Source organism: Lissotriton vulgaris, chromosome 3_1, assembly GCF_964263255.1.
Source record: "Lissotriton vulgaris chromosome 3_1, aLisVul1.2, whole genome shotgun sequence".
Classification (NCBI taxonomy): domain Eukaryota; kingdom Metazoa; phylum Chordata; class Amphibia; order Caudata; family Salamandridae; genus Lissotriton; species Lissotriton vulgaris.
The window spans coordinates 1394489943-1394504049 of record NC_141689.1 but is presented as its reverse complement, the minus strand read 5'-3'; the positions used below and the strand labels follow the sequence as shown (position 1 = coordinate 1394504049).

Genomic DNA, 14107 nt, shown 5'->3' with positions numbered 1-14107 from the left:
TCCCAGATCGTGAAGAAGGTGAATGGTGTGGGACATGTGGGCGGCACACTGCGGGGCTGGCTTTGCCTGGATGAGCCAGTCGTCCAGATAAGGGTAGATGTGAATGTTTTGTCTCCTTAGGTGCGCCGCCACAGTCGCCAGGCACTTTTTAAACACTCTGGGTGCCGTGGTGACCCCAAAAGGCAGAACCTTGAACTGGTAATGTTGGTTTTGGATGGTGAACCGGAGGTATTTTTTGTGTGACGGGTGCAGCGGAATGTGAAAATACACATCCTTTAGATCTAAAGTTGCGAGAAAATCCCCCTGACTGAGCAACGGTAGGACTTGCTGTAGGGTCAGCATGTGAAAGTGCTCCGATAGAATGTACTGATTGAGGGGTCTGAGGTCTAGTATGGGTCTGAGGGACCCGTCCTTTTTTGGTATCAAGAAGTCCAGTGAGTAAACTCTTGTGCCTCTTTCTTTGACAGGCACGAGCTCGATTGCCCCTTTCTGCAGCATGACGAGGACCTCCTGCTGCAATAAGTGCAAATGCTCGGCAGACATAGGACGGTGTCTTGGGGGTATGTTGGGTGGAGTGGATGTTAACTCCAGACAATAACCGTACTGTATAAGCTGTGTGACCCACCTGTCTGTGGTGATGGATTTCCAGACTGGCAGGAACTGTTGAAGTCTCCCCCCGACCGGTGTTGCGTGGTCGGGGGGCAGTGACAAGGCGTCACTGTTTGTTAGTGGCAGAGGATCTGGAGTGGTTGTTTCCACGACCCCTGCCTTTGGTGCTGTTCCCACGATATCCACCTTGACTTTGTTTGGTGTATGTGGTCTGCGTGTTGCCCTTATAGTACTGCGTGGTTTGGGAGAGCTGGCCTCTGGAAACACCTCTAGTGCCTGAGCAACGAAAAGAACCACCCCTGAATTGCTGGGACTGCAGGGCCCCCATGGACTTAGCAGTTTCAGTGCCCTTTTTGATCTTTTCCAAGGTGGTGTCCACCTCTGGGCCAAACAGATGATCAGGATTGACTGTCTGATTAAGAATGGTGGTCTGTATCTCTGGCTTGAATCCCGAGATTCTGAGCCAGGCATGTTGTCTCAGCATGACACTAGTGTTGACAGCTCTGGCCGCGGTGTCAGCCGCGTCCAGTGCACATTTAATAGAAGCATTGGATACCAGCTTCCCCTCTTGGATGAGCATCTCAGCTGCCTCTTTGTATTTGTCTGGCAGGTGCTGCAACAGGGTCTCCAGTGTATCATAGTGTGCTCTGTCATACCTCGCTAGAAGTGCTTGTGTATTTGAAGTGCGCCAGATATTGGCCGCTTGAGCTGCCACCCTTTTCTCCGATGCCTCAAACACCTTAGATTCCTTATCTGAGGGAGGAGCATCACCCGTTGTTTGAGAATTAGCCCTCTTTCGGGCGTTTGAAACAACAAGAGAGTCCAAAGGCAACTGTCCATTGATGTACGTAGGGTCAGTAGGCGCTGGTTTATACTTTTTCTCAATCCTAGGGTTTATCACCCTGGCTCTGGTAGGCTCTTTAAAGATCTCCCCAGCATGTTTTAAGACCCCCTTCAACATAGGCAGAGTCTTGACAGTTCTCTCTGAGACGGAAAAGGTGTCAAAAAGAAAGTCCACTTCAATGGGGTCAGCATGGAGCTGGACGTCATGATTTTTACAGCATAAAGTTGAGTGTCAGGGGTAGAGTGAGGATCACCTGGGTCAGCATCAGCTGCCCACGATTCATTGGTATCATCAGGGTCGGTGTAGTGAGGATAGCTGTACTAATCATCATCATCACCATCCCCAGCGTCCACGTCAGAGTAAGTGGGCGAGACATCATGGCCATGTGGAGAAAGTGGTTCCACAAGAACAGTAGTTGAAGTGGAATCCTTCTTTTTCTTTAAAGGAATTTTATAGGACTCCATCGGCTGTTCCGGGGCAATTTTCCGTTTATGGAGGGAAAGTCTGCCTGTTTCGGCATCGATAAAGTGTTCTTGTTGTTCTTCCAACGAAGATTGTTGATGCTTGGAGGTTGGGACCACAGTCGTCGACTTCGGCACCGAGGGCACCTTCTCGGGCATGCCGGCGCCCACCCTAGGGGCGAAAGCCTTCGGCGCCACTTTCGGCGGCAGCGTGAAGTGAATGGGCGTGGACGCTTTCTAAAGGTGTCTCGACCGGCTTCGAAGGTTTTGGATCTTTCGGGCCGACAGTCGAGCCCTTCTCCTTGATGCGCTTTAGGGAGTCCGCCACCTGCTTGGAGAAAGAGGTGGACGGCCGCGCCGAGTCGACTGGATTCTTCGAGGCACCACTAGACGTGGCCTCGTGGGTTGTGCCGCTTTTGGCCTTGTCATGTTGACGCGGAGTCTCGAGAACCTTCGGATCACAGAGTCCCTTGTTTGTGTCTACCACCTTCGGCGCCGATTTAATCGGTTCGACCACCTTGACCTTTGTCTTCGGCGTGGCAGACTTCGTCTCGACGCCCTTGACCTGTGTCTTCGGATCGACAACACCCTTCTGCTTCGTCGGTGCCGACGGCTACGAGGCCTTTGATCCGACTCTTTGGTTTGGAGGGGGGCACCAGTGCTTTCGCTTGCGTCGAGACCGTTGGTTTTACTTTCGGTTTCGATTTTGCAGGGTGCGGTTCAATAGTAATGTCCGTAGCCGAGCCCGAAGGCGGGGCCGTAGAACCCATTGTAAGATCTTGGGTAAGGCCTAGTGGCGATCCCTCGACCTGAGCCTTTTGAAGCGTTTCGGCCCCAATGTCAGTTTGAGTTAGCTCTTCGCTCGAGCTATCCTCCATGGCCCCAAAGGCCCCATCGTCGTCTCCTACCTCGCCGACGACTTCTTCGGCGTCAAACATTTCTGCATCCGCGTCGTAGTCACAGTCGACCTCCGACGCGGGATTCGACAGGTTTTCACCAACTTCCTGGTCAGCTCCCTCATCATCCCCGGCATCGAAGATGTCCACAGGCGCCGGTGCAGTCTGCTGGGCCTCAGGGCGCGCAGCGCGTCGATGCTTAAGCGTCTTCTTGGATCGAAAACCGGAACAAGCCATGCAACTGGCTTCATCATGATCCGGCGACAGACACTTGTTGCACACCGGGTGGACGTCGATGTGGGGATACTTGGAGTTGCACACGGGACATCTCTTGAACGGGCTCCGTTCCATGATGAGTAGTCGATAAGGTCTGTGGCGTCGACTGGGCCTTCCGCGGTGAAAGCACGCGGTTCTCTGGAATCCGGCTCGGAACCGAGCTGGAAGAACTAGGCACCGAACGCAAGAACAATACCGACGAGAAAACTAAAGACCTTTTGGCCTTAAGAAGGTTTATATCGATTCTGACTAAAGTGAACCAATATACATCCTAACCCAATGGCGGAAAAAAACAATCTGAGGATGGAGTCGATGCCCATGAGCACTGTAGTCCAGGGGAGGAGCCACCTATCTCGTGATACTTCGAAGACTCTTCCAGGACAACAATGTGCAATCATCCGGATCCAACACTAGGCGGCGATCTATGCACAGATATGAATTCAGCAGCCCACGTGCCTCGAACCTGTATTTTCTCCTTCAGGTAAGCCTTGTGATATGCTGATCTTGGCAGCTTCCTATTTGATTAAGCATCTTTTAATTTATGGGAAGAGGTCCTGTAAGCACATTCTATCTCAGAGTTTCTAGAAAAGGCTAAATCCTGAGTATGCAGTATCCAGGCCTCTAGAAATTCTGGAGAGATTTGCACTGTCTAGTATACTCTATCAGGCCAAAGAAGCCAAGGTTCCATCTGCAATCAGGTTTTGTTAATTCCACTTCTTCTGCCATACTGATTTCAAAAGCATCTGTTTCTTAAGTCTGCTAATTCTTGCCTCTGCTTCAATCATGCTGCTCGCTAATGACAGTCTTAGACATATTCCATTTTTTTCAAATTGCTTTAGATCGGTATTCTATTTAACTTCTTGCTCTGGGTTGAGCCATGTACCGTTGCCAGCTTTTTCTGGTTTTGTTTGCTTAAGGCCAGGCTTCTACTATTTGTCTTTCTGTCCTGCCATGGTATACCATGGTAATACCAGCTGCCTAGCTCTGCCACATTGTGGGAAGCATTTGTAATGAACTTTCTATGGATTTTTGGCTCACATTACCGCCTTAAAATCAATATATATCCCAGAACAACACCTGATTCATAAAGTTGGACTAGAAGTTAAAGTTCCGAAACTTTGCAAGGTCATAAGACCTATCCAGATTAGAAGCTAGTGTTTGGAGAATTGTTAACAAGAGACTAGGTGCAGAACGAGGATTGTGCGACTCCTGAAAAACACTAGCATTATTTAAAACTATTAAAAACTCAAGGGTAGTCAGCAAAGGCACATCACACAATTCAACAGGCTGGAGCAGAGTGAAATGTTGTCCATCTGTAAAAATGTGTATTAGTAGATAAATCCCCTTATTGTTAGCCGCAATATCATATGTTCTTATAAGAATGAAACAGCCCTTTCATTTTCTTTTTTGTCAATTTCCTTACTGATATCTGCTCTGAACTGTGCATCTCTTCGGTTACAAGAGTTGAGTCACCCACCCCCAACACCCACCCCCAACACCCAGAATGCAACTGCTCCGAGGACCGCACAGACTGAACAAAGAGACAATAGGACTCAAGCAAACTGGCATGCTGTGGTCCCTGGCCTTACACCCCCTAACTTCCATTGGTTAATGTTGTGGCATCAATTATCACCACAGTAAGCATTATTTCTCCAGTAGGAAAAAATGATTGGGGACCCCTTTACTTTCAGAGTGGGACAGTAAGGAACAAGTGAGAGGCATTTTCCCGCACACCCACCAATCATCCTAACAGTAATCCTCACTGGTCTTACACCATCACCAGTGTACAAGTTTTTTCTATTTTATTATTGATTATGTGACTGTCTTGTGGCAAACATTTTATGTGGGCAGAATTAGTTTTTAGATACCAATGTTCTTTTATCCTAGCCCAGTCAAATACCAGTCTTTCTTACAAAGTACAAGAACATTTCGACTTAATAAACCTTTCATTTTTTGATACACAAACTTGTTTTTGATTTTTTAATCCTTTTTTAACTCAAAATGTTTAGATTAATAAAGAGAAAGACAAGAATCATTGTCACAGTTTAGGTTTAATCATATTCTTTAGTAATTAACATTTTAGCCACACAGTTTAAGCCCTATTTCAAATATTATTGACCACTTAAGCCTGTGCAAGGATATCATCTGATTATCCTCGTTATATTTCCAACTTTGTTCGCCCTAAGTTGGCAGGTTATGTTCAGACGTGGGTCCCTGGCTCACTTTGCCACTGGATTCAAGCTAGCCTGGTTGATGAAGGGTGTTACCCAGAAACCGGTCCCAGGATGCTGGTTTCCGATTCAGGGAAGACCTGGCTTGGCTGTTCGGGCTGGACTGTCCCCATGAGGCACAGGGTCAAGACTGATTTGCATAAAGCTGGGTCTGAACGGAAGTGGCGAAGAGAGCTAAAGAATTATGATGGATTCAAGCCACATCTGTGACTGGGGGTGAGTTTCTTTTTTTTTGTAAAACCTTTATTTTGCAGTATAGTAGAAGGGAAAATAAAAAAAAAATAAAAAAAAAAATAAAACCGGCGACACACCGCCACGAAACCCCACACAGGGGGCGCAAAGAAGGGGGAGGGACTCATCCAAAGGGGAAGGGCGATAGAGCTCAGTCCATCCATAATAGGGATTCTAGTCCAACATAGGCAGCGGCAGAGCGAGGCAACGCTCAAAGTCCGCATGTGGCATTGTAGCCCTCCCCAGGCACAGTTAGTCGCAGCGAGAGAAAAGGGGGAAAGGAGAACAGAGAACGAACACCCCAACTATCCCCCTCCCACAACCCTCCCCAACATCACCCTCCCCCCAGTGACGGCGACTAGCACTCATAGCACTCAACACAGGCATTCTTGAAATCAAATCTGGAAAAGATGGAGAGATCGCAATGTTGGCGGGCACACAGCTGAGGGCAAACCTCGGGATAGAAATCGCACAAGTGAGCCCCAATTGTACATGAAGTTCTTAAAGCGCCCAAGGAAGATGTCAGAAAGGCGTTCCATGCTTAACAGACGCCACAGTCGGGCATGCCACAAGGAAATGGCCGGGGCAGATGGGGATTTCCACGCTGCCGCTAGAGTCTTTTTGGCCGCACCCAAACACAGCCACATCACCCTCTTGTCCGCCTTAGTCTGGTGTTCAAGTAGCGGGTCTCTAAGCCCCAGTAGGACAAAGTCCACGGAGTTCGGTATCGGGTAACCCAAGATGTCTCTAATGTGGGATAGAATCTCAGCCCAGTACGGCTGGATGGTAGGGCAGTCCCACCAAATATGTTTAAAGTCTCCCAACATCCCACAGCCCCGCCAACACCTATCCGAAGTAGCTGGGAATATGCGGCGCAACTTTGAGGGATACAGGTACCAATCAAAGATGACTTTCATATGCGCTTCTCTGAGATCAGCAGAGTGATTGTGCGCTGTCACGTCTCTCCATAGGTCCCGCCATTCGACAGCAGAGATGTCCCTCCCCAACGTGGCCTCCCAGTGATCCTGATACCGTGGGCGTGGTGACACGGCAGAGTCTAATAACAGTTTATACAAGAAGGAGATCGCGCCCTTCATGGTGGTAGTGTGAAGAAGGAAAGACTCAAATTTTGACAAGGGTCTGGTAGCCGTGTCCACCACTGCAGGTGATGTAGCCCAATGCAGGAGTTGGAGATGCCTAAAGCGCTCCGTCGGGAGGACGCCATAGTCCCTCATACAGTTGTGGAAAGTGAGGGGTACGGCGCCATGGAACAAATGGGTGAGTGCTCTACAGCCACCCTCCCTCCACCCGTTAAACGGTCCCTCCTCCAGAGCCGGTGGAAAAGCCGGATTGAAATGAATTGGGGTGAAAGGGGACGGGAACGTGGTCCAGCGGTCATCTCCGCTCACCGTGTCCCATACCTTCAGCACCGTGCTCGTGGGGGTGCTAATGTAGGCATTCCTGGGGCGGTCCGCTTTAGGTTTCCAGGCTAAGTCCCAAACGGAGCGGCCCGCCACGCTACGGTCCATGTGGAGCCAGTGTTTCTCCGACTGCTGTTGGGACCACTCTACAATGACCCTCAGTTGGGCAGCCTTGTAGTATAAATGCAGGTCCGGAAAGCCCACCCCCCCCTCCGAGCGTGGGCGCCTCAGGACGTGGAAAGGGAGCCGTGCTCGGCCGCCCTGCCAGACATACCGGAGCATCATGGTCTTTAATTGGCGGAAGTAGTCCAGCCCTATCGGAATAGGTAACGCCTGGAATAGATACAACAATTTGGGAAGGAGCACCATTTTGAGGGCGTGCACCCTGCCTAGCCACGAGATGTATTTAGGCTTCCAGCGTTCCAGCCCAGCCCTCACGGAGGATAGCATCGGGGGGAAATTAGCGTGGAACAGGGCATTCACGGTAGAGGTCAGTCGTACGCCTAAATAGAGCAAGGACTCTGAAGCCCAGGCAAGTGGGGTGAGCAGCCCGGCCGCGTGTACCTCCCCCGTCGAGAGAGTGAGGTTGAGGATGTAGGATTTATCAAAATTCACCTTAAAGCCCGCCACTTCTTCGTAGGCTGATAGCACTGAGTGGACATGTGGCAGTGACAGCGCCGGGTCCCTGATGGACAGCAGAACATCATCCGCAAAGAGCGAGATCTTGTGCTGTTCACCCGTAAAGGGAAGACCCAAAATCCCCTCATCACCCCGGACTGCTAATGCCAATGGCTCAATACTCAGAGCAAAGAGAAGAGGTGAGAGGGGACAACCCTGGCGCGTCCCTCGGGAGTGGCGGAAAGCCGTGGATCTATGGCCATTGACCAAAACACGGGACGTGGGCCCACTGTAATTAGCCTCAACCATCTTCACGAACGCGGGCGAGAAGCCGAAAGCCACTAGAGTCCGATGTAGAAAGCCCCAGTCGACGCGGTCGAAAGCCTTCTCTGCGTCGAGCCCCACGAGTACCGCGGGTATGTGGAAGCGCTCCGCCTTCTCGATGAGGTGTATGACGCGGCGCAGGTTATCATGAGTCTGTCTGCCTTTGATAATTCCCGATTGATCAGGATGGATCAGGGCCGGCATCAAGTCCTGTAGCCTAGTCGCCAAGATAGAGGAATACAGTTTGGCGTCCAAATTGAGGAGTGCTATCGGGCGGTAGGATGAACAAAGGGTAGGGTCCTTCCCTGATTTGGGAATAATGCTGATTAGCGCCTCAGCCATAGAGTCTGTGGTTCTGCCCTCAATCGCCATTGCGTTGAAGAGGGAAACCAAGTAGTCGCATAGTTCAGAAGCAAATGTTTTGTAAAAGAGGGCCGTGTAGCCATCAGGGCCGGGGGCCTTGTGCAGCTTCAGGTTTTTGATGGCCTCCAGGATCTCCTCACGGGTGACGGGGGAGGATAGCAATTCGTTCCATTCTCTAGAAACCTTCGGGAGTGGCAGGCCCTCCAGGAATTTGGACTGCGCGCCGGGATCGAGAGTGTCACTCGAGTAGAGTGCCGCGTAAAAGCGTCCGAAGATGGCTGCTTTGTCCGCGTCTCTATGCTGGACAGATCCTGCCTGATCGCGAATACCCCCGATATATTCCTTCTCATGTTTGTCCCGCAGTTGTCGGGCCAAATGACGCCCGATCTTGTTGCCCTGGGAGTAGGAGGTACGCCTGAGTCGCAGAAGGGTGAATTCCGCCCTGTTATTGTAGTGGGCCCTCAGTTTCCCTCGGACCGCTGTTAGGGGGCGTAGGGTCACCCTGGATGGGTTCGCCTTGTGGGCCTGCTCCAAGGTAGCCAATTCCAATTCCAGAGCCTCCCGCTCCTCGCGCCGCAGTTTGTTCAGGTTCGCGTTGAGAGCGAGGCACGTGCCCCGCAGGGAGGCCTTGCATGCGTCCCATGTGGTATATACCGACGTGTCCGAGGGTGGGTTAAGGAGGAAGAAATCACCAATTGCCTTACGCAGTGCCTTACACGACTTCTCGTCCCGGACCAGAGCCGCCGGAAAGTACCACTTACGCCAACCATCCCCCCCAGCGGCCCAGCGCAGTCCCAGAACAACGAGGCTGTGATCCGACAGTGAAAGTGGAAAAATACTCGCCAGTTGTACATCTCCCCGAAGAGCCTGGCTGAGTAGGATATAATCAATACGGGAGTATGTGTGGTGTACGTTGGAAAAGAAGGTGTAGTCTCTGGCCTGTGTGTGAAGAAAGCGCCAACCATCAAACAACCCTAGATCTCTCAACTGTTGCTTAGTTTTGTCCGAAAAGACGCCTGTGTCCACCCTGCGGCCCCCAGAGCGATCCTGCCCTCTGTCCCATACCATGTTGAAATCGCCTAGCATTATTAAGTGACCCTCCACAAAGTCCCCCATTCTGTCCAGCAAATCCTGCAGAAAGCCATTCTGACCCGTATTAGGGGCATACAAGACAGCAAAGGTACACAGGCGGTCTCGCAACAGACCTTTCACCAGAAGCCAACGGCCGTCTCTGTCCGCACTCACACCCAGGGGCTGAAAGTGAAGGGAAGCCCGGAAGAGTAGGGCCACCCCTCTGTGCTTCGTGGCTGCAGAGGCCCTGTAGATAAGGGGGAACTGCCGATGACGAAGCCTCAGTTCATCTCTCCTAGCTAGGTGGGTTTCCTGGAGGGCCACTATATCCAGATGGTGATCTATGATGTACTTCCAGAGCTTCTGCCTCTTCTGTGGGGAGTTAAGGCCCTTGACATTCCAAGTCCCTACGCTAACATGCATTAGGGCTCACACAGATTCCATGCCATGCTCACCATCAAACAGTCACGAGGCCCGCCCCAGACTCGTACTTGCCCCACCAGCCAGGCCCAAAGAGAAAGAACAACCACGGGGTCCCCAGGGAAGAAACCCAGCCACAACCAATTCAGGAGGCCCTCCCGGCCACCCCGCGAGCCCCATGAGGCAGCCACATCACCAAGGCACATAAGGGTCAACAAGGGTAGTTCCCAGAATCCCACGTAAAACACAAATGAAAGTAACGATAATGAACCTGTCATCCCATATTCTCCACACAGCGTCGCCGCCACCCCTCGAACACCCAACCCCGCCCCAAAACACCCCGTTATGCCACCCACAATCAGAGCGCCAACAAACCCCCCCAGCACCCCACCAAGAACAAAGAACAACAAAATGCCCCTCAAGGCACTGAACCTGAACCTCGCAGTCTTCAGTTCCAGCAGGTCACGGTTCAAAAGTCCCCCACTGGACTGTGGCAGGGGCAGGGGAGTCCACTTTGGGACCCCCAGGTCCGAATCCGGGGTGTCTTCTCCAAAAGTACCTTAGTACCCCGAGGACCTCAGACCAAGAGCCCCCTCCGACGCCACCTCGCTGTTGTGGGGTCAAGCTGCTCCAGAGCCCAGCTGGGAGTCCGCCACAGTGGCGGAGGCTACCGATGCTACCGCTGCATCCCTCTCCTGTGCACTAGCCGCCGAATCTGGTCGCCGTCGCTCCGGTGATGGGCCCACCCTGTGCCACGAGGAAGAGCGCCGCCGCCTACGGAATGGCGAGCCATGCGCCTCCTGCGATGGTGTCGTCTCTTCGATGCCCAGCAGCTCCTTCGCCACCTGTAGGGAGTTGATCTGCCTCAATCTATTCTCCCACCGAAAGACGATCCGGAAGGGGTGACCCCACGAGTAGGGCACCCCACGCTCCCGGAGGAAGGCGGTCACAGGTCGGAAATCCCTCCGTTTCTGTAAGGTTGTCGCCGCTAGATCCTGGTACAGCTGGGGGCGGTGGCCCCTGAATTGTAATGAGGAGATGGTTCTAGCCTTCCTCAATATCCTCTCCTTCACCTGAAAGTCATGTACGCAGACAAGGATGTCCGGCGGTGGGCCCCCATTTCTCCTGGGTAGCCCCACTCTGTGCACTCTGTCCATCAGGATGTCCCGCACTCCTTCATCCTCTAGGATCTGAAGGAACAAGGCCAGGACGTACCCACGCAGGTCCCCCGCTTCACCATCCCACGGTACCGCCTTAATACGTATGTTGTTCCTTCTGGAGCGGTTTTCCAAGTCCTCTGTGTGGGTTTGTAGGCTCAGATTCTGCTCCGTGAGACGTAGGATGTCCTGCTGGAGTTGGTGCACATCATTCGCCATGCTAAGGTCATGGTCCTCCAGCGTCGCCACCCTCTCGCCGATCCCATCGACATCCCTCCGCACCTCCCTGAGGTCCGAGGCCAGCTGTGTACGGAGTTCGGTAATATCCTCTTTGATGGTAGCGAAGAGTTCCTTCATGAAAGCCTTGGTCGCCGGAGCTTCATCATCCGACTGTTTAGAGGAACCACTGGCTCCCGGCGACGCAGGCTGTTGCGACGGTTTGGAGGCCCCCTCCTTCCCCTTATTCCCTCCTCTGCGCTGTGAGTTGGACATGGCCGCGAACTCCTTCACCCTCCTTCCACCAAACTCTAGGCAGACGCGGTCGGGAGGACCAGTCACCGGCAAGGGATTCACAGCTTCGGGCCTCCTGTCGGCGGCGTAGTCCACCTTGTCTCGGGTTCAAGCAGGCGTGCTCAGTCGGCAAGGCGGCCTCCCCCTCTCGGGGCGTTTACTGCACACCGGTGCCCGGGTTGGGCACCCACCTCCAGCGCTCACAGGACCATGCGGGCCGTTGCGGGAAGAGACCCCCTCCTGGTGGTCAGTGAATGCAGCTCGCCACCATCCGGCCTCCGCGTCTTCCAGCTGCGTCCCCTCCTCTACCTCAGGGCGCAAGGGGCAGCAGCACAGGGTCAGCGGTCAGCCGAGCGCAGGTCCGAGGGGAACGCGGTGAGTGTCTCCAGCTAGCAGCACAGTGAGTGCGAGCGCCAAACAGGGGTACATCAAGAAGGCGGCGCCAGTCTGCACGGTGGGTCTCCCACCTCAGGCAGTTAATTGCCCCAGCCGCTGGTGCAGGTGGAATGCTCCTTCGGGCAGGGCCAAGCAGCGTAGAGGAAGCGCCCCTGGTTCGCAGGTGCCGCTCTCGATCCGCCCTCGGCTCAGGTCCAACTTAGCCGCGGTGCCTTGCGCGTCCCCGCCAGTACCTCGCGCCTCACCGCTGTTCCGGTGTACCTTCCGCTGTGCTCCGGTGGCGGGGGTAGCAAGGGCGCCCCGGCCTGTCCGCCTCCGTCGGGGTCAGGGCCGCTGTCTGTGAGCCCGCCCCGCTGGGTCCGCCGATGCGCTCCTCCCCGCAGTTCCCCGCAGGGACGTGCCCCGCTCCTCGTCTGACCCACGCCGGGGTCGTCAGCAGCAGCCGGGCCCGCCAGGGGCGAAACGTCGCTCGAGGGGAGGCCGGGTCCTCCAGTACGCGAGGACGCGGCGTCACAGGCCGCAACTTGGATCGACCCCCAGAGGCGCCGTAGGCTCCAAAATTCCTCCTCGGCGGCACCGGAGCACTCCGCCAGTCACCACAATTCGCAGGGCGCCGAGCAGCGCTCTCGGGACCCCGCTATACGCTGCTTTGTAGAAGCGGCGCCGGAGAGGATCGAAAGTGCGTCCTACTCCGACGCCATCTTGGCCACGCCCCTCTGGGGGTGAGTTTCTGAAACGTTTCAGTGCTCTGTCCATCACCTCCTTGTGTTTGCTTTATATTTCCAACTTTCCCACTTGGTCTACTGACAGTGTCCGGTTTTAGAAGTAGTGCAGTCAGACCTGAACACATTTCATAATCCTTACTGGTTATCTTCCCATTATTTCGAATTGAGATTGGCCTATCAATCAGAACTAGTGGTTCCTCAACTAGACACCTGCTTGAAGAATCCATATAACCTAATGCTGCCATAGGTACCCTCCTGACTTATCTTATGGACACTGGAACACACAACTCTTTCAACTCTTTCCAGCTTCAGAATCCACACAGTCATGATTCAGGTAACAGTTGCAGCACAAGTTAATGTCTAGGGATGAATGCATCCCTGGAAGCACAATGTTTGTCCATATCCTGGATACCCTTGTGCTGCAATATCGTACCAAATGACCAACTGAAGCCAAGTTAGAAATCCTAGTGTAAAGATGCACTGAAAAAAGTTGATGAACTAATTTAGCAAAAATACTTCAATCTAAAATGGAATAAACACTCATGCACATGTACGTACATATGATGAGAACATAAGCCTATATGTGCATAGTTTGGAATTACAAAATTGAAAACAAAACATTTAATACTCTGAAATACAATAGTGGCAAGCAGAAAATATGTAAATCAAAACGAAACAGGAGTATGAGTGAGAAAAATAAGTTTATTACTTGTTACATCCCTCTGTAACCCTCCCAACTCTTCACAGCCCCATCCACTGCCCTTCCAGGCCTGAGAGGACACTGTACTTTACTTTTTAGTTTTGTCAAGTGCTCTTCACCTCCTTTATATTTAACAGCGGCTTTTTCTAAAACATTCACCTTAAATTATATTTAGTTAAAATTACTAACAGGATCTCAGTTCTCTAAACAATAAACATAATTCCCTGGCTGTAAAATTAAAGACAATAATATGGTTCTTACCACACTACAACTAGTAATGGCTAGTATTTGCCATGCCCTGGATGAGGGTGTGTGAAAATGTTGGCTCATGTGAGTAAAAAACAATCTTGCATTACTACAAAAGCGTCGTTAACGATACAGCATAGGAAGTAAAAAAAATAATATCAACCTAACTTACTTGCTTAGGTACTTGCAAACCATCTCAGCAACATTCTCACAGTTCTTTTTAGTTGGGCAGAAGACCAGGCAGGAATTATTTGGAATAACCTCGGTCACCAATGCTATGAGATGGTCAGGATCCAACTTTTGCATACTACTGGAATACTAAGGAAGCAAACATTGTTTACATTTTAATATAAAGCCTTAGGTTCAAACAAGTTGGTAGTACCATCCATTTGGTCATGCTGGTTTGTTTACAGTCTACAGAACAATTCTCCAAGTAATTCCTTAGCTTGCAATATAAATGAAATAATGCAAAAATTGAGATGATTTGTTTTAAGCTAATATTTGTAAGATCAATGCGCATTTCATTTATCAAATGGGCGGGTGGGTCTCCTTTCATGCAAAACATTTTGTGTAGGACCTCTGTTACAAGCCAACAAAACTGCAGTAGG

General features: G+C 51.8%; 1 protein-coding gene across 1 annotated transcript in view; it reads right to left on the bottom strand.

Moving 5' to 3' along the window:
• Window positions 1-14107, bottom strand: part of HELQ (helicase, POLQ like) — a 606359-nt gene that overhangs the window by 441502 nt on the left and 150750 nt on the right. Inside the window, exon 8 of the mRNA XM_086961870.1 lies at window positions 13672-13817. Coding sequence (XP_086817996.1) covers window positions 13672-13817 — 146 coding nt within the window. The remainder of the gene's footprint in view (window positions 1-13671; window positions 13818-14107) is intronic.